The 20,543-nt window shown below is 37.0% G+C and overlaps 1 protein-coding gene across 1 annotated transcript in view; it reads right to left on the minus strand.

Annotated features, from left to right (window-relative positions):
* otud7a (OTU deubiquitinase 7A) overlaps nucleotides 1-20,543 on the minus strand; it is an 87,150-nt gene that overhangs the window by 33,887 nt on the left and 32,720 nt on the right. The window contains exons 2-3 of the mRNA XM_055192383.2: nucleotides 15,207-15,339; nucleotides 10,696-10,826 (exon numbers count right to left, since the gene is read on the minus strand). Of these exons, the coding sequence (XP_055048358.2) occupies nucleotides 10,696-10,780 (85 nt within the window). The 5' untranslated portion in view covers nucleotides 10,781-10,826; nucleotides 15,207-15,339. The remainder of the gene's footprint in view (nucleotides 1-10,695; nucleotides 10,827-15,206; nucleotides 15,340-20,543) is intronic.

The following is a 20,543-nucleotide window of genomic DNA, read 5'->3' on the forward strand; positions in this document are numbered from 1 at the left end:
GACTCCACCTGCCGATTCCCATAAGACCTTTCAATCGAATCCCAATTACGGCGACTGCCAACGCAAGAACCACAAAACGGTTACGGTTCACATCAAACTCCAAACAATAGATTCCTACTCCACATCAGGTCTGATAATAAAAAGAGACAAGACATGCTTGTGCTTTCTGCTTGGGGTGAAGACAATCTGTTGAAAATACAATAAGGCTTTGATTTACATTTTGTTTTGTTAATGTCAGTGTGTTCAGTCAATAGAGAGAGAGTCGAAGTTTATACTTAAGGGGATCGCACACCGGCCGTGCAGCTCAGCGTCACGTCGAGTCACGTCTAGGACAAATATAGGAGGTATTGTAAACCGGAAGTGCACATTAAATAGCGCAAGCTTCGTCAGGTAGCGTCTATTTCAAAATGCTAAATATACGTTAGCAGCCAATGTTAATCGTTAATGATTTGGGACAAATATGATGCTATTTAATGTGAGTGGCGGCACCGGTGTGCGTATACTCATAGAAAGCAATGTGTTCGATTTTTTTAGAACGGCGCGGCGCTGAGCTGCGCGGCCGGTGTGCGATCCCCTTAAGAAAGAAAGGATGGAAATACAAAGCTAACATAAGCTGTTCATAGATGGATTTGGAGTTAGTTGATCTTAAACAGGTTAGAAAAATTTGAAAATGCAGAAACGTTTGTCTAAAGTAGCGTTTACAGTGGGTTCACACCAGATGCGAGTTCAACATTTTGCGCGAGTAAATTACATACAAAGTCAATGCAAAGACGTGATCAGAGTCAGACACGTCCTTACGTGGGGCGATGCAAATGACACGTTATTGCTGCGAAAACACGCGCTATTCGCCTCAAACGCGTCTTCCCCCAAGTTTAAAATATTAAACTCGAGCTAAAAATTCACATGACACAAAGTTAAATCCCGCAAGCGCAATGCCCTGTGTTTGGTGTGTACGTAGCATTACACCAGCCGCGGAAGAGGCGGCAAGAGCGAGTGATTTACATGATAAGTCAATGCAAAGATGCAAATAGGCATCCTGTGGCGCGGTAAGCGTGAATGGCGCATTCCGCGTGAAATGAGCATTACCAAGTAATCTGCACGAGTTGAAAAATCTGAACTTTGGTGGATTTACTGTACGCACCGCGTTAACCAATCAGGAGTTTGCTCTAGCAGTGACGTGATTACGGGAAGCGAGTGAAGGCAGGAAAACAAAACAACAATGGAGGACAATCATCATTGTACACGAGACATCTTCGTACTTTTACAGGAAAGAAAGTAAGTGAGGAGGTCGAACAATCTGATACGTTTACGCAATTTGAGCTATATAAGCCCCTTCCATGATACAAATTTACGTGTGAATGTCTCGAATGAATAGAATTTCACGCGAGACTTTCAAGCGCGAATGAAAATGTTCAAGCGTCCAACTACGCAAGAGTTTTTGCCGCCTCTTCTGCATCTGGTGTGAACGCGCAGTAACGCTTGGGTTAAATGTAAAGGATATACATGATTTATGATATAAAAAAAGATAGACAAACTGGAATGTGTGGATGTTTATAAAAGTAATTTATTCTCACCGCCTAACTAGTCTGGAAAAAGCTAAAACCGTTTTCATCGCCTATTGTATACAGCATTCAAACCCACATCAATCAATACAAATCTCATCATAGTTTATGGATTTGTGCATCTTTCAGCCAGCCAAAGATTTAAAAGACGCTTTAAGGTTTAATCGAATGACCACTGAGAGCCTCTGAAACATGTGCATCCGCACTTTGCCAAGGATTATGGGTATTAATCAATGAACGAGAGGCGGTAGACAGTAACTTCCTGTCCAATCTCTTTACTGTCTGTTTTTCACATATTCGTTTAGATTGTGTAGGCATTATCACATTGTTTTACTATATAAGATAAAACTTTTCAAGAATGTTTACAAAAGGAAAAATAGTCCTTATGATAAGTCAGTGCTTTCAAATTCTGGTGCTTGATGAGTTTTCAGCTTTCAAACTTGATCAAACACAACTGATTTAATAATTTAAAAAAAAATGCTGGGAAAAGCAAAGAAATATGTTTAATGCACTTACTGCATTTTATTCCTACAACCAGACACTGTACAAATAAGACAAAATGACCGAAGGGATAAAAGGAACTGAACAAATGACCAGCTTTAATTTAATTCACAGCAATGTCTCGACTAATGAACGGCAACATTCACAATCTCTCCATAATTAACCTTTGCAATTCCCATTATTTAGCCACTACACTTGAAGAACATTTGTTATTATAGTAACACATAAATAACAAATTTGATGTGAACGGATGACACAAGCTGGTCCCAAGAACTGATATATTTGTATTTTGGTAACATCTGAGCATGCATAAAGCATCTATATCATGTTATACAACAGTTGTAAGTCTAATCCCTGTCTGGGAAACACCCCTATATGTTTCAAATCTGAAGGCAATCTTGTAAATATTATTTTACCTTGTCTGTCCTATAGAGGGAGACAGAACACCCACCACAAGCCACAACTAAAGACTTGGGTCAGATGTTACTGCTTCTTTTTTAATGGCTGTTAAATCTTGACTTAATCCATTTAATCTTGCAAAGATTAAACAAAACCTTTATCTCACTGATTTCCTGAGCAAAACTTAATCACAACACCGGCTGTCCAAATCCAGTACAAGAGTCAGATCAAAATGCCTGCTAGTGATGGCTGAGTCATGTTTCCCAGAACCCTTCCAACCACACGTATTGCCTGTGCTGTAAGGATGTGACGGCAGAGCTTTGGGTCCGAGATGAATTTGTTTTCAACAACAGTTTCTGTAAGTCAGGTTCCACTGGGAAACAGTTGGCGGAGGGCAGGCAGCAGGAACAGCCAGGTAAGGTGACAAAATCAGGTAATCAACCCTTAACCAGACCTTGTGGCAAATCTCTGATCTCGTCTGGTTAAAGGAATAGTCTACTCATTTTCAATATTAAAATATGTTATTACCTTAACTAAGAATTGTTGATACATCCCTCTATCATCTGTGTGCGTGCACGTAAGCGCTGGAGCTCGCTGCGAGGCTTCGATAGCATTTAACTTAGCCCCATTAGAGATAAAGTTAGAAGCGACCAAACACATCAACGTTTTTCCTATTTAAGACGAGTAGTTATACGAGCAAATTTGGTGGTACAAAATAAAATATAGCGCTTTTCTAAGCGGATTTAAAAGAGGAACTATATTCTATGGCGCAATAGCACCCCTGGGAGCACTTCGACTCGGCGCAGTAACACCCCCCCTCTCCCATTATGAGAGGGAGAAGGGGAGCGGACTTTTCAGGCGAGTCGAAGCACTCCCAAAAGTGCCACCACGCCACAAAACACAGTTCCTCTTTTAAATCCGCTTAGAAAAGTGCTACGTTTTATTTTGTACCACCAAACTTGCTCGTATAACTACTCGTCTTAAATAGGAAAAACGTTGATGTGTTTGGTCACTTCTAACTTTATCTCTGATTGGTACCATTGAATGAATGGGGCTAAGCTAAATGCTATCGAAGCGTCACAGCACGCTCCAGCGCTTACGTGCACGCAAACAGATGATAGAGGGATGTATCAACAATTCTTAGTTAAGGTAATAACATATTTTAATATTGAAAATGAGTAGACTATTCCTTTAAGGGTTGATGGAGTGGATGGTACTAATTTGTTTATGACAACCAGATTTAGAAACGCCTCCTAATGACCTCATTGAAAGAGATGAGCGGCGGCACACAGCGAGAAAGTCTGAACGAGACGTGAGGCTCTGTGATGGGCTTAGTGCATAAATTAAACATTGCGGATGAAGCAAGTGAAATGTTGATTATAAACACATTTTATTTAATAAGCTCACTATACTGTATGTCGTTTTCTCTCTCTTCTTATACTGTATGTCTTCCTTTTAACAGTTCAACAAGCCGAGTCCTATACATATGTATGAAGTAAACGACATTGCAAATGTTTTCTACGGCATATCCCCTTGTCTTCATTTTCTGCAGACATCCAAGCACATGTGTAGGTTGATAACAACATTCCTGCCTTTTGCTTTCTGGAAATCGGCTCAGTCCTGTGCTTTAAGCTCCGTAGGACACAATGGATTACATAACAGAGCAGTGGGACAATCATCATTTTACTTTCAAACCTAATAACCCATAAACAAGACCGGGCTTGGTTTCCGACTCTTTCCCGATACAACGTACGTTGTGCTCGACTGAAACGACAGCCATTTATTTTGGATCTTCTATAGGGGGAACTGGAGGCAGTTGATACCCTTTTCATTCATAACTACGGCTTGTTAGAGGCAAGATTGTTGAAATGTCAGCAGCAAGCCCATTAAAAGAGCATTAGCAAATTGCTAATTCTGAATAACAAGCTTCTACTTTTAACGGCACCTCATATCGACAAACTGAACTGAGGCCAGTTTTGCTCGTTTGCAGAGATATGTGGGAATAAGATTGAGTAAGTAGGTGCTGATCCTAGATCAGTGCTAGAGGAACGTGTCTACTAAAACATTGAACAGCCTTAGAGAGAGGTTTAAATGCACGTTACAGCACAAAGATCGTAAAATTGCTTATGCGACATCCAGAATGGCTGGTTCAGTACATTCACTGATGTACGCCATGATTTATGAAGGATAAAATGCTGTATTAGACAAAACACTGAGCTGACTTTTTAATCTATGGACGTGCCTGCAAAGCAATACTTTTGGTTTTATATTTTAACAATATGTGACCCCGGACCACAAAACCAGTCATAAGTCGCATGGGTATATTAAATTGTAGCAATAGCCAACAATATTTTGTAAATTTCCTACTGTAAATATATAAAAATGTATTTATCATTAGTAATATGTGTTGGTAAGGACTTCATTTGGACAACTTAAAAGGCGATTTTGATATTTTGGCACCCTCAGATTTTTAAATAGTTGTCTCTCGACCAAATATGGACATATCCTAACAAACCATCCATCAATGGAAATTGTATTTATTTTGCTTTCAGAAGATCCAGAAAGTGACCCTTATTGCTGGTTTTTATAGTTCAGATTCACATAATTTTGTTTTATAATTTAAGCTATTTTAACGATCTAAGCGCATTGTCTAACTCGCACAGCGCAACGTCTAAATGGGCGTGTCCGAATCCACTTTTGCTAATTTAATGACGGGAAAAATGGTTTGTGCGCCGAGCGCATGGTCGAAAAGGGTTGGTCCTATTTATTTAATGATTAATGGGAGTATTTTGGGCGTAACGTGCAATAAACCAATGAGAGTCTCGGCTCTCATCCCCTTTAAAAGCCTGTTGCGCTGGCGCTATGTCTAATCCCTATTTAGATGACGGACTTTGAAAAACTAAGTGGAGGAAGAAGATCTCCAGTTTAAGATTAATGTTAAATAATTGTGTTGTTTTTCACTTGTATTGAAATTGTTATTTTTTCATTAAAACCTTTAAAACCCGTTTTCATTTAGTCATGGAAGTAAAAAATGAGGCTTTTAATTGCTTTAAATGGCTATCCAATATCATCAAAAAATAATCTCACCATATCCACAGGTACAGAGTCAACATATACAATAAATCCGTGAGGTAGCATTTAAAAAAAACATTTAAAACAGATGCATTTGTTTAAAGCAAAGCATTTATTTACTTACCAGGCTGCAGGTGAAGCAGCTCTTTGTTCCTTCTAACGTCTCATAATTAGTCCTCATTTATATCCAAGAGACTCAATAATAATCTTTTACATTCAATCCTTTAATCTTTCATATTTAAAAGCGTTTTTGTGCTGCTGCGCATTCATGTACTTTGTGTTAAGCAAACCCGCGTTGTCGTCCCGTTTAGGCGCATATTACTAATGCGCCCTTTAAATAACAAAAAAACATATTGCGCCATTGACTTTAGACTTTAGACCAGGTTTTTGTTGATCAATGGCGTAGTCTATTTAAGTTGCCCTTAAAATAGCAACGCGCCAACAATGCGCCTGAACACACCTCGTTTTCAGACCAGAACGCAAAAGGGGGTGCAAATGCATTTGCTATTTAAACAACGCGACGCTAAACGTGAAAATTATAATTGCGCAGGGTGAAAACTAGCAAAAGACACTTGCGTCGCGCATTGCGCATTGCGCCGGGTGTAAGATAGAGCCCATAGTATTTCTTTAATAAATGTTACTTGTTTTGTTATTTTGCTTCCTGCATGCATTCATACATACATATTTAATTAAATTGGGTGTCTGGTGACACTGTGCATACAATGCAATTTTTCAGAAGGAGTACACAATTTACTGTCAATAAATTATATTTGACTGTGCTATATATGAAGAGTTTAGTTTTTTTTTAAATAGTTACCACCAAAATCAGTATTGTATCAGGTCAATATTAAAAAGTAAATTTTTAATTTTATGCAAAATATGATATCCACTGTGTTATTCTGCCATCTTTTCTCCCTTTTTTCCCAAAATGTGATAAAACCTGTGGTGGTTTTCTGTGGCGGGGAAGAAACGTAAGCCACTCGGGCATTCAAGCAAAGGAAAAATGCCGGCTGTTGTTTGTTCTCACACGACAGCATCAAGCTCTGTCATGTTTACACACTGACACCAGCGGATCTTATGAAAAATTTTCAATTTTTAATTGAAGTCAACGAAAATCGAGCAGGACCAAAACATTTTACAGCTGATCGCTGTCAAAAAAGTTCAGCGACGACGTCACAAGTATAACAGCAGCAATGAAAGTGTTGTTAATACGACAAAGTAAGTGTTTTGATTAATGACATTTTTGGAAAATTATGGATTTGAATTTTTTATGTTTTACAACCTAAAGATGCTATGAGAACGTTTGTAACAGAAAATAGTGGTTTTCATCTTGTCACTTTCTTGGTATAATTTTTTTTACTGAAATTAGTCAAAACGGATTTATTGCGTTTTGGAACCAAACTCTTCAAAAATTCAAAAATTATAATTTATAAAAAGCTATACAAAACATTCCAAACTCCAATATTGTAATTGGGGTCAACTGATTGAAAGTTAAATAGAGTAGTAGCGCAAATATATACATCATATAAAAAATATACAAATATATAACGCTCCAGTTGCAAACCCAAACACTACACACAAATGTTTCACTGTTGGTGTTGCTATGTACATGTAATTTGCAATACCATGTAATCTTTATATTTCATAAGCCTCATTTTATGTCTATACTGCCTGTGCTAATATGTATTTACTGTAAAGCTGCTTTGCAACAATGCAAAGCTTTATAGATATAAATCTGAATTGAATTCAAAACAGTTTGCTGTGTCAGCGTCAAGCTGGTTGCTTTTTAAACAGATGGTTAATTTCATCCCACGCCATACAAGTTGTATGTCTCTGGGCCGCTGAGTGATTGTGGTGGCCTTGGTCATGCAGGTGAGGACAGTGTTAGCACCTGGAGAGCTGACTAGCTGATGCTGAACAAGAACTGGATGTTTGTTTTGGTGCATATGGGATGCAAAAACTGCATCTGACATGTTTTCTTGTGAGCATTTTTATCAAGCTCTTATGTTATTACATACAAAGCATGCTTATGATGCCTTAATATGCTGACTAAAAAGGCAGCTCGCTAGGGTTTGGAGCAGAGCCATGAGGTTTATTCTTCTCGTTTCCTTTATTGAAGGATGTGCTCGTCTGTGTTGTTCCATTACATTGTGTTTCAAAAGGTTGCCATTCTTTTTTTCTGCCAGCTCTGTTTTTTTAAGGAAATATTTCTTGCCTTCCTGTTTGTCGATACGTCTCCTACTCTCTCTATGGTCTGCATCCTCCAGACAGACTGTACCTCTGTGCCAGTGATTGTGGCCACTCGATGAGTTCCACTCAATGGGCACAAAGGTCTCCTAGGGGACCCTGCTCGTAAAGCCGTCGCACGGGGCCCTAAATCTGCCCCGACGCCCACTGCGACCGGCCCTCCCGGCTGCCAATCAGAGCAGAAAGTAGACCCAACACAAAGCCCTTATCACAGCAAAAAAAAAAAAAAAAAACAAGACCCATGAGACCCTCAAGAGAGTTGAAAGCGCTGAGCTCCAATGCGTCATATGACTACAGCCAAAAAGGCTAGAGTTAAAATACAGGTCGAAACATATAAATAAAGAATCTCTAAGGCACTCGAATGATATAGAAAAGTTAAAAAGCCTTTATTTCACATGGCTTAATCTTTTTAAAAACAGGTGACAAATACACCTACGCGTTGCAGCTTACAAGTCAGGGTGTAGGGTTGAACCATGACACACTGCAACTATTTGGCCCACACAAAGGTTATGTAGATGAGAAACAAAATAAAGATGTGCAACTGATAAAACTACCCTGCTGGAAAACAATATACACCACAATAAACAACAAACACAGGGCCACGTAGACTCGACAGTGCATTTTCCGGTTGACTGAACACTGTCGTGCATAAACGTAAAGACATCTATTCGGCACAACTATTCCAACTGCAGAGTCTAGTAAATACATTTTTTTAAGAGAAATCGAATCTTAAAGGAACAGCAGCAAGAACCCCAAATCACGAATCAAAAGGTTTAAAATATTTATTGAACTAAAATACTGTAAGACCACCATCAAATTTGACTGACATTATTGCAAGTGCACCACACTGAATAAAGAATAAATTGAATGACATAATGAGGTTGAAATGGCTTCTTAACCAAACAAGAAACGCATATTTCTCCTCTGAATAGTGCAATGCTGCATAATTTATAGTACACAGCTCATATAACATACAACATTTCCTGCAATTATTGATTTAATGATTTACAGCAAACACAGCACGCACTTTATAAATCAAAGGCATGCTTGATGATAGCATAAAAAATACAGCAAGACAAAACTTTCCTAAATAGTATACCCTAAAAATTATGTTTTTAAATCCAGTACAACGCACACACACACACACGCACACACAAACTTTTTGCATTAATTACAATTTTTAAAAAAAATTATTATATTTTATAGTGTTTACCAAATGAGGACATCACAACATGGAGGCTTTGCTAAGTTTTGCTCCCAAAAGTTTTGTAATTTGTCCCCAAAATACACTGTAAAAAGTGAAAAGTTGGATCAACTTAAAAAAAATGCTTGTTAGTATTATAATAATTTGTAACACCAAAAAAAGTTGTTTCAACTTAAATCTTTAAGTGAAAAAATAAGTTGAAACAACTTACATTTCTTAGCTGTTACCATTTAAAGTATTTTAAGTATATTCCAACTTTTCACTTTTAACAGTGTATTTTGGGGACATATTTTTTCAAAACGTAACAAACCGTAGCCAAGCCTCCATTTGGGGATTTTTGAATTGCAAAAATTCAAAAAGTTGATATGTGTGTGTGTGTGCTTGTGTGTGTGGTACTGGATTTAAACACACACGCATGTACGCACACACACACACACACAAACCTTCCGCATTTTTACAATTTTTAAAAAAAATTACTTTATTTTATAGTGTTTGGTTAAGTTTTGCTACCAAAAGTTTTGTAATTTGTCCCCAAAATATACCGTAAAAAGTGAAAAGTTGGATTTACTTAAAAAAAAAACTTTTATTAGTAGCGCCTTAAATAATTAAGTTAATTTAACTTATATCTTTAAGTGAACAAAATTTAAGTTGAAACAACTTACATTTCTTAAGTGTTATCAATTAAAGTATTTTTTAAGTTCCAACTTTTCACTTTTTACAGTGTCATTTGGGGACACATTTTTACCTAAAATGGAGCAAAACTTAACAAACCGTAGCCAAGCCTCTATTTGGGGATTTTTAAATTGTAAAAATGCAAAAAGGTTTGTGTGTATGTGTGCTTGTGTGTGTAGTACTGTATTTAAACACACACACACACAAACTTTTCTTTTACAATTTTGAAAAACTTTTACTATATTTTGTAACATTTTTACAATGAAAACATCCCAAAATGAAGGCTTTGCTAAGATTTGTTAAGTTTTGCCCCCAAAAGTTTTGTAATTTGTCCCCAAAATACACTGTAAACAGTTGGATCAACTTAAAAAAAATACTTCAGTTGGTAACACCAAAAAAATAAAGAGGTTTCAACTTATATCTTTAAGTGAAAAAAATAAGTTGAAACAACTTACATTTCTTAGGTGTTACCAATTAAAGTATTTTTTTAAGTTCCAACTTTTCACTTTTACAGTGTATTTTGTGGACACATTTTACCCAAAATTGATCAAAACTTAACAAACCGTAGCAAAGCCTCCATTTGGGGAATTTTAAATTGTAAAAATGCAAAACAGTTTGTGTGTGTGTGTGTGTGTGTGTGTGTGTGTGTGTGTGTGTGTGTGTGTGTGTGTGTGTGTGTGTGTGTGTGTGTGCAAAGTTGATGATTTAGGAAACTACCTAATCAACAATAAGTAATTTATATTTAAAGTATATTTCATCTTTTACAAATCACGATAAATATTTCAAATTCATACAGTATATGTTTCAAAGCAGCTTTACAGGAAAACTTGCATAAATGTCTTAAAGCCCCTAGTCAGGAAGCCAAAGCGGACTGTGACAAGGCAAAAACTCATAATAGCGCACTGTATAGCATTAAATGTAAGATAAACAAAGACACAAACAACAACGGGCCAATACAGTAATCCATGAATGTATCGTCAACTGTAATCAAACACAACATTTAAAAGTGTTGCAAACAATGTAGATTAAGTTTCTTACCTTCAAGCAGGTCTCGTGCCAGACCCGGTTCTGCCCCCGTGGACCGAACAAAGTCTGACAGGACCGCGTCCATGTCCAGAGTCATCGAAACATGTGGCTGCGCTGCCTGCCCTGCAGCTTCACACTCTCATCTGCATAAATGTAATATCAATACAATACAAATGATCAATATAAAAGATATTCAAAGAAAACAAATACATTAAACACAGAATGAATGAGAGGGGGCACATGATGAAGAATTGCTGAATGAATGTAGTCTAATAAATTTGAGGTGATATAAAGCTAACAGACACACAATATATTAACTCCTGTTATTTTTTAACTGTAATATAAGGTCAATAACTTGTTGCAATTGTATGTGTATGAGTGTTTATAGGTGTGCATGAGATGTCAAACAGCCCTATAAGTGAGTCAGACCACTGGACATCGGACAAGGTGGTGTGATGTTCCCGATTGAAGTCGCAGCGCTCTACTGTCAGTATTCGCACCGCATGTTGCATTCTTAAGCCGGGCCACGCTTGCTGTGACATTCTGCTCAAAGCCTTTTTGTCATTGGCCTATGAAATGCAGCGTTGTTCGATGTTGATGAGATCAGCGTGCTTTAAACCAAGCTATGTTGGGTGGAGGGGGTAACACCTACGGGTTAGCTGCAATAACAGAGCACTGTTTATCCGCACGTGTGCGGCGAGCGAGTGGTCGGACGGCCGACCGGTAGCTTCGGCAGCATGTACGGAGTGTGACACAAAAATGAGAGGAATGTGAAACTGCCCACGGTGGATATAAATGACTTCCCACTTCACAACAGGACAAAAAATCAGCAACACAAATACGTGAACGCAGATGTTTCAAGCTGTTTTATGCTACGTTTCATGGAATACCGATATTTTAACCAGCAGTGCTTTAATTACAGAAATAATGAACCTGAATGATTTAAGGCTTAAAGGGGTCATATGATGCGTTTTCATGTTTTTCTTTGTCTTTGGCGTGTTAAAAGTTGTTCTTGCATATAGAAGATCCACAAAGTCGCAAAAATTAAAGTCTCAAATCCAAAGAGATATTGATGTATGTATACACAAATAAAAATTGACTTTTTTAACTAAAAAAGCTTATTCTTCCAGTAAGTACACTGTAAAAAAATCCTTATTGCACTTACTGTACGTTTTTAAGTTTAAGCAAAGTTATTTCAACTTTCTTGACTAGCAAAGAGTTGGTTTGAATAAAAAATAAGGTTGAATAAAGCAATAAACCCCAAGAAGCAGTGGGTTACCAGTGCATTTTATAACAGCTAAGGGGCGTTGTTAGGCACGACGCGAAGCGGAGTGCCTAAACCCCCTTAGCTGTTATAAAATGCACTGGTAACCCAACGCTTCGAGGGGTTTATTGCGTTTATAAAACGGTTACTTCATATTCATAACGTTAGCGGGATTTTATAAAATAAAACACAAATAAGTTGTAATTATATTAGTATAAATATTACTCTTCCGCCAAACAAAGTAGTTCCTCAGAATCAAGTGTGGCTGCAACAGAGCGCAGTTCACAAACAACACAGATGCAGCAAAGGCACAATGAAAATATCTGATTAAAGACTGTGGTGTTTATTTTATAAATCAACATTCATCTAATTTATACATTAACATTTATATCGTGCAACTGTTGAAGTGATGTTGATCAAATATTTTTGGAAGCATGCTTAACTTTTTCCCCGTTTTTTTTTTACGTTGCCACCCAGTTTTAGTTGAATGCCTTACAGAAAAACTATCTTCTTTAAATAAACATAAGATATCAAATGAAAGAACAGTCCATCCGCTTTCCAACAACATCAAAAAACTTTCATCCTACCTTCATTTGTTGTCTTATCAGTTATCACCTCTCAAATTTTCAGCTAAATGCGGAGATAATTCCATTTTTGTGAAGAACTTTGTAAGAGATCAGATTCAGAGCCTGATCAAAACACACGCCACGCTAAATCCACCACAACGCTGTTGTGTCGAGTGAATGCCTCAGTGTTTAAGTTGGATAAGATTGCCATCTTGTGGATAATAGCGGAAATATCAATAAGACAAAAAAAACTTCAGAGAACGTTTTCTTTTTATTGACGAAATGTTTTATTTATTGACATTTATCTGGATATCGCCATAATTGTGCAAAGGTAGAAAAATTAAAAAATGATTAAAGACTGGTGTTTATTTTCATAAATCAGTATGAAGCAACAGTGGCGCAGTGATACTTGTGATGCGGTCTGAACCGTGGGTTTACCGGGGTATTTTATCACGGCTTAGAACGCGTTTCAACCAATCAGAATGAAGAACCAGAACGAGCCGTTTTATAATGGACTTTTTATTACAACTTTTTTTAAATAATTTATAGCAACTTCTAACTAATCAAAAAAACTTTAAATGACTTATAAATTCAAGTTGTTTAAAATTTAACTCCGTAAATAATCAATAACAACAGAGTCCTTTTAGAGTAGTTTATTTCTGAAAACAAGCAAAATAAAAAGTAGATTACCTTAGTTACCTTAGATAGCTAAAGCGTATCAAAAACTACACTGAACTAACGTTAAAATGTGTACTATATACTATATATGTATACAATGTTAACTACAGATCGGCTGCCAAATCTCCCTTAACATAGCAGCCCAGTCTCACGAAATAATGTACCGATAATCAAGTAATTTTTTGATAATTTTATTCGTGATACTGTCACAAATTTCCGTGTTTTTTCATGATTGTATCACAAATTTCTGTTTATGTGTCATTGTCACGTATTGGTTACTCAATTGTTTTTCCTATTTTCTTACCATTGTTTACATAAAATGGCATCCTTACCCAAACCCAACTCTAACCCTAACGCCAGGCGATAATGGTTTAAATTTAGACAAATAAATCAGAAAAAAATGTATAAACCAATACTTAAAGTGACATCCTAAAACAAACATTAAATCTAACCCTAAATCGAAGCGAAAATGGTTTAAAAACAGGAAAAACGCAGTTGAGTAACCAATACGTAACAATGACACATAAACAGAAATTCGTGATACGATCACAAAAAAACTTGAAAATTCGTGACAGTATTACGAAAAAGAATAAAAAAATTATGTGACTATAGGTACATAATTTCGTACGACTGGGTAGCACATATTGGTGATCCACCTTCTCCCCTCATCTTTAGGAAACCCAAAAATTTTTACAAGGTGTTTGTTCCAGAGTTCAGTTTAGCCACTAGTCAGACCATTAAACAAACAGAGACCCGAAGTTAAGTTTCACCCAAAAGCGTAACCGCGTGTCCGATGAAATGTTTGCCTGCCCATGCACATGTAGAATTTGTTAACCTTGAACAAACCTGTATTGCATATATTGTATCTGTGTGTGTATGTACCAAATAATAACCCTCTTATACAGTATCAAGATAAGGAAACCTTCTTTCGATATCTCTTGCTTTATTTACATAACAGCACTACACTTAAGCGTAGACCCAGATACATCCAATCCTTTGCATTGTGTGATATGTGGGCTTTCCTGTAAGCTAAACGCACTCAAAATATCAACGCAAAAATTCCCAGGGAATCCATATTTAAACCACATTTAACTTGAACATGTTTGCGTATAAATGTTTATAAAGCACCTCACCCAAATTTTAATTGGGATCTGCTGTCCACCGCCTGACCTATACTGTAATACATTACAGGGAATGATCTTTATCCACTTAAACTCAAACATAAATACGTCCAAAGTTATGACCTAAAAACCCTTAGGATTGTACATTAGATGCCAATTTTCCTTTTCAAGATGTGCTTTTAAGAAGGTAAGTCGCTGGATTCGATAAGATTTATGGCAGCCACAAATGTGGCTTCTGTATTTAAAGGGATAGTTCACCCAAAAATGAAAATTTGATCATCATTTACTCTCCGTCATGTTGTCCTAAACACATAAGAGTTTTTAATTCTTTTGCAAACGAAAGAAGATATTTTAAATAATAATGTTAAGCGCACAGTTAAGGGTACCTATTGACTTCCATAGTAGGATAAACAATACTATGGAAGTCAATGGGTACCGTCAATTGTGTGAAACTCATACAGGTTTTGAACAACATGAGGGTAAATTATCCCTATAAAAAAATCAAATGCACACTGCTAGTTTCATTTCAAACTGACTTGTACCTATTTAGGTTCAACAGAGTAAAAATTGAAGTTGCTGGTGCTTGCAACAAACCGGATGACAAATGAACAGTGTTGCGGTTAATGGTTGAAACTAATGATTGCTGTTGCCTGAAGGCGTAATGCTCTGTCTGTGTCAGCCACATCAGAACGCATATTTCTGGCTAATGTCTTGAGAAAGGCAGGTCTGCAATGAATGTTCTGAAGTGTCCCTTTCTGCCGGGGTATGAGTATAACTTTCAGGAATGATGGCCATTTGATGGGAGTCTTGCAAACGAAGTTGTGTGTCTGTGTGTGGGCCTTAACTAATGCACAAATAATACTTAAACAGATGAAGACAGGAAGTAATTCTTACTTTGTGTGTTCTCAATGAGAGATGAGCCACCTCACCACCATGGTTATGTCCAAAATCATACACTCGCTAACGCACGCTCCTCTTCTCTAGTCCATGGCTGGCAGGTGAGGAAGACTTAGACTCAAAAACAGGCCTAGAAAGAGAGAGAGAGAAAATTATAAATTTACAAATTTCACAAACTTTTATGTCTTATTTTTCTTTCAATATTGTGTACTATTTATTTTTCAATTTTTAATTCTTGAAACTGTTGTTGTTGTTGCTGTTTTACACTGCGTGGTTGAGGAAATGATATTTTGATACTCTGGCACATTCAGCAGAATTGTGCTTGGGCGTCGTGACGTCATTACTTGGCGTGGCGGCCATGTTGCTTGCCTCCTTTACTGCTACTCAGACTACTGCGCTATGTTTATAGACATAGTTCCTCTCAGTCATGTGTCTTACTGTAATTTGATTAACTTGGCGTTATTATTTCAACCATGGTAAACCGTTGCTGTATTAACAATAAAGTAACACTTTACATTAAAAATGACAGATAACGCACAAAATACGGGAAAATTTCAACATTTATCATTCTGTTGCTATTCCTCTGCTGATAGCAAAAATTCGTACTACAAAACTGCTGCATTAACTAAGCGAGTTGTGAAGCTAGGTCGTATGTGACTTTGCTAACAGATTGGCGTGAAATCGTGCTCTCACAACAACCACACTATTATCTTAAAAAGGCTCTTTAATCACTATTTTTCAGATCCAAACCATTAATAGTTCAGATTTTGTCCACATACTAGTCCCTGGCTTCCCCATTTAACGTATCCCAGTAAATTTCACATCCTTCTTAGGATTTTAAGATCTTTTTTTTCTTTTCATTCTCCCAACTCTGCTGCTTCTCCTCGTACGACTTGCTGTATATTTACATAGGTGAGGCCATCAACGTGGCCACCACGTCCCAGAATGCACTGCGGCGCCAAAGCCCTATTGACAATAAAGTTGACTTTGACTTTTACTATTATGCTTTACAAATGAAAATATGCTGTCTAACCAAATGTTGCTTAGATGTTGATATTGTCTGTCTATTATTGACCAATGATAGCCAGTCAGACAGTGTTTGATGTATAGTTTTGTGGAAAAGGAGCAATTTTTTAGATTGTGGGAGTGGCTGGCTACCCAGTGCAACATCACAGCAAAAAAAAATGACATGAACATGACTGTTTGAGCTGAAAACTCTTTCCCCGTCATTGACGTGTTATCTCGTCAATTAAGAGAAAACATTTGCATAAAAAAAACTTTTATGTTAATCTGCAAAACCAACGATTATACAGCACTTACTCAATTTATGAAAAAAACTGAAGCCAAAGTATGATGTACGAATTTTAAACTCTGTGTATGTTTTGATAATCGGTCTGAATCTGATCTCTAACAAAATTCCTTCACAAAAATGCATTTCAGCTTTTTGCTAAAAAAATATTTTTAAAGAAAAATACCCATATTTAAGAGTTTATAAGCAGAGAAAAAATATAGATAGGATGTTTTTTTTATTGTTTGTTGGAAAGCAGAGGGTCTGTTCTTTCATTTGATATATTTGTATGTTTATATATTTTTAGAAGAAAATTTTCCTGGAAGGCATTTTGTGAAACTTCTGTGAAAATCACAAAAAATGCTGGCGGGCAACTTTTCAAAAAATCGCTGGCGGGGAATGAGTTAAGCCAAAGATAGTTATTGCTAAATACTGTAACGTTATTATGTCATGCCAGGTTAAGACAACTTCAAGTCAAGTCATAATATATCCAACATAATCAATAACCCAATGACGTGCTGAAAGACGTCTTGACATTCTTTTATTGCTTTTTTGTTTGTAAACAAAACACCCATATAAACTCCCATATGAACTTTTTTTTAGTATCTTAGTCTATTTAAATATTTAAAACAGCTAACTTTACTGAAAAACAGTGGCGGCTCGTGACTGCTCATCCGAAAGGGCGCTAATTCGAAATAAGTGTTCGGAGTGTCATGTGTGTTGCTTGCGTTTTTTTAAAATATGTGTTTGTTGCGTCATGTCAACCATGTACATCACGTGTTTTGTCAAAAGGAGTGCCTGCTGCACATGCCTCAAAACCGTTTATTATAAAAGAGACGCTCACGTTCACAAAATACAAGCAAGCCACTCGCTTAACAGTAAACTCTGATTATGCATGAGATTATGCGAGTATCTGGCAAACGCGAGTGTCTCTTTTATCATAAACCCTTTGGACGCGTCTGCAGCAGGCACTTATTTTGACAAAACAACACATGCACATAAATTCACTCGACGCGCAGAACACATATTTTGAAAAAAGGAACCACACAAATGACGGGCTACATACATGTTGTGACGAACTTCGCATCGTGCGCCCTTGAAAAAAGAAGTCACTGGCCACCACTGCTAAAAACAGATTTTAGCTAATTAAAGGAATAGTTCACCCAAAAAGAATATTCTGTCATCATTTACTCAGTCTCATGTTGTTACAAACCTGTATAAATTTCTTTATTCTGATGAACATGAAGGAAGATATTTTGAGGAATGTTTGTTACCAAACCATTCATGAGCCCCATTCACTTACATAAAATTATTTTTTCCTACTATGGAAGTGAATGGGGCTCATGATCGGTTTGGTTACAGACATTCCTCAAAATATCTTCCTTATTTGTTTCAATGATCAGTTTAGCTACTAGTTCAGTCGTTCAGTCGTGTAACCACGACAAACCATCAATATGATATGATATAGTTTAACATTGTTCTGAGACATTCATAAAAAAATCGGGTACCATCTAGACACATTTGACAGGTTTCTTTTTGAAGCTGGTCTAATGTTATAATGAGTCAAACCTGCTTCTACTTTTAGAGATTGACCCTGATATCCTTTTTCCTTTGTGCAATGAAACAAGAAACACAACTGACAAATACACGGCTTCCTATTCACATAGAAAGTCCAAAATAGGTATTTTTATGTAAATTTAAAAGTTCAGAGAAAGGAAAATGAAGAAAAAACATCTGATTATAGGTAGTGAAAGTTTCCATTTAACAGACTTAAGCCTTCACCCACATATGCATTCACAAAAACACACACGCATTGGAAAAAGGAAATATTGTGTTGTTTAAACAGCATGCTGCATCGACCCGGCTGCTCAGGGCCCTGCAACAAGTCTTGTAGTATTTATGAGCTCACGTTAACAAGCTAGAAAACATTCATGGCGCAAATGTGTGTGAAAAAATTAAATACAGAGAGCACTTCGTTCACACCCACATCTACAATCTGGGCCTTCTCACCCAGCTAAAAACAGTCATCTCAACCGCGCCGCTCACAGTCAACAGAGAAAGCGTTGTCACAGTCGACAACAGCCATGCACCCGTTCACCACGTTTCCCTGTTCTCCCACTGATGATCAATGTTTCCAAGGCTAAATTTAACACGTTAACTTTCATAATTGCGCTCGAAGGCTGCCAGGTTTATTTTCAGAGTGTCAGACGTCTAGCAGCGGTGGAAAATGTGCCATTGCACCCAACTTATATGCTATACAAATGCGAGAATTATCAGAGGATATTATTAAAAAATTTCTCATAGCATGTATATCGAATAAGTGTGTGTGTGTGTGTGTCTGTGTGTGTGTGTTAGTGTTTGTTTGCGCAATTATATTAATAAGAAATATAAAATAAATTAATATTTTTTTGGATTATTGTTTTACTTAAACCACTAGTGATTTGGCCCCTATTTTTTTTTTTAAGTTGCCAGCCAGTGCCAGCATTTTTCATGATTTTCACAAAAGTTTTATGTCTTCCAGAAAATGTTCTTCTTTAAATATATAAACATACAAAAAATCAAATTAAAAACTAGACCCTCTGCTTTAAAAAAAGTTTTATCCTACCTTCATTAGTTTTTTATCACCTCTCAAATATGGGTAGGTTTCTTCAAAAACACCAAATTTTGAGCAATTTTGTGAAGGGCTTTTCGGATAGAGATCAGATGCAGGGCGATCTTTAAAACTTACACGGACATACAGCTGTTTGCCCTAAGGCGATACTTCCGGGTTTTATAAGTTGCGGTATTGTGGAAAGCCGAAAAATGAATTGACGAGTTAACTCATCAATGGCGGGGAAAGAGTTAATGATGGATGTATGTGATTTTTGAAGCCATGTGTTCATTGTATGCGTATGTTGCATATAGGAGAACATAATATGTGGCCCAATAAATGCGTTGCAGTTTATCGCAATGCGCATGCATTTCCCTCCTAGGACTTTTTTTTATTTCCTCGGCTAAACAGCCCGGGGTTTTTTTTCTCCTAGGGGTTTTTTTATCCCGGGGAGGCAGCCTTCTTGGGCTTAACTTAGCTTCCTCTTCTAGACGTTACATTAGTAATACGCTAGCTTATAATGTCGAGTCATAGCCGCAGCAAATTTGACTGCTAATGCTATCGTGTATTATGTTGTGCTATCTGTCGTTTTTCTGTGCTTTTACTGCTTCTATTAATGTAAAGCTGCTTTGAAACAATTAACTATTGTGAAAGCGCTATATAAATAAAATTGAATTGAATTGCTCCTCGGGTCCACATGCAATGCACTCACACCTAAATATTTCCTGCGAATACCTGACGGACGTTCAAACCGAGGCCAGACACAGCTGCAGGTCTAGCAGCACCGCAGAATTCTGGGATACAAGCCCGGTGATGAAAGTAAGACTCAGGACGAGTCACACAGTGCTCATTCAGCCGTGGGTGCTTTAACAAGCCCACGTGGTTTACAAAACTGTGAGCTGTGTCTTTTTGATTCTTGCTTCACGCAGCAAGCAAAAAGATATTTTAGAGATACTTAGAGACTTAAATATGGAGTACCGGTAAGTTATTTATTAAACACTTTTGGGTCATTCTGAAGCTTTAAGGTTTTTGTTACTATGGGAGTGGATGGTGACCAATGTGTTTACTATGCACTCCCATACTAACCAGAAAACCCCAAACAACACTTAAAAATCTGCATTTGAGTTCTGAACAGCAACAAAAGACATTGGGGGATCAAACGACATGAGGGTAAGTAAATAATGATAGATTTTTTGGGTGAACAACTGTAATAACCTAGAAGACCCTACAGCACCTTTTACATTTTCTCCTATAGATGCAAAATATAGTAAATCAAAATTGCAATTAACAACTGACCTCAATCCTTGAAGACATGATAACAGACGGGTTGTGCACACTGTCAGTGTACCGCTGACAAGTAAAAATTTAACAAAGACTAAGGTGCTCGTACAGCACTACTCTATCGATGAATATCACTTAAAGGGACTGTAAGTATGATTTACACCCATCTAGTGGT

The sequence above is a fragment of the Misgurnus anguillicaudatus genome, chromosome 6 (genome assembly GCF_027580225.2).
Source record: "Misgurnus anguillicaudatus chromosome 6, ASM2758022v2, whole genome shotgun sequence".
Classification (NCBI taxonomy): domain Eukaryota; kingdom Metazoa; phylum Chordata; class Actinopteri; order Cypriniformes; family Cobitidae; genus Misgurnus; species Misgurnus anguillicaudatus.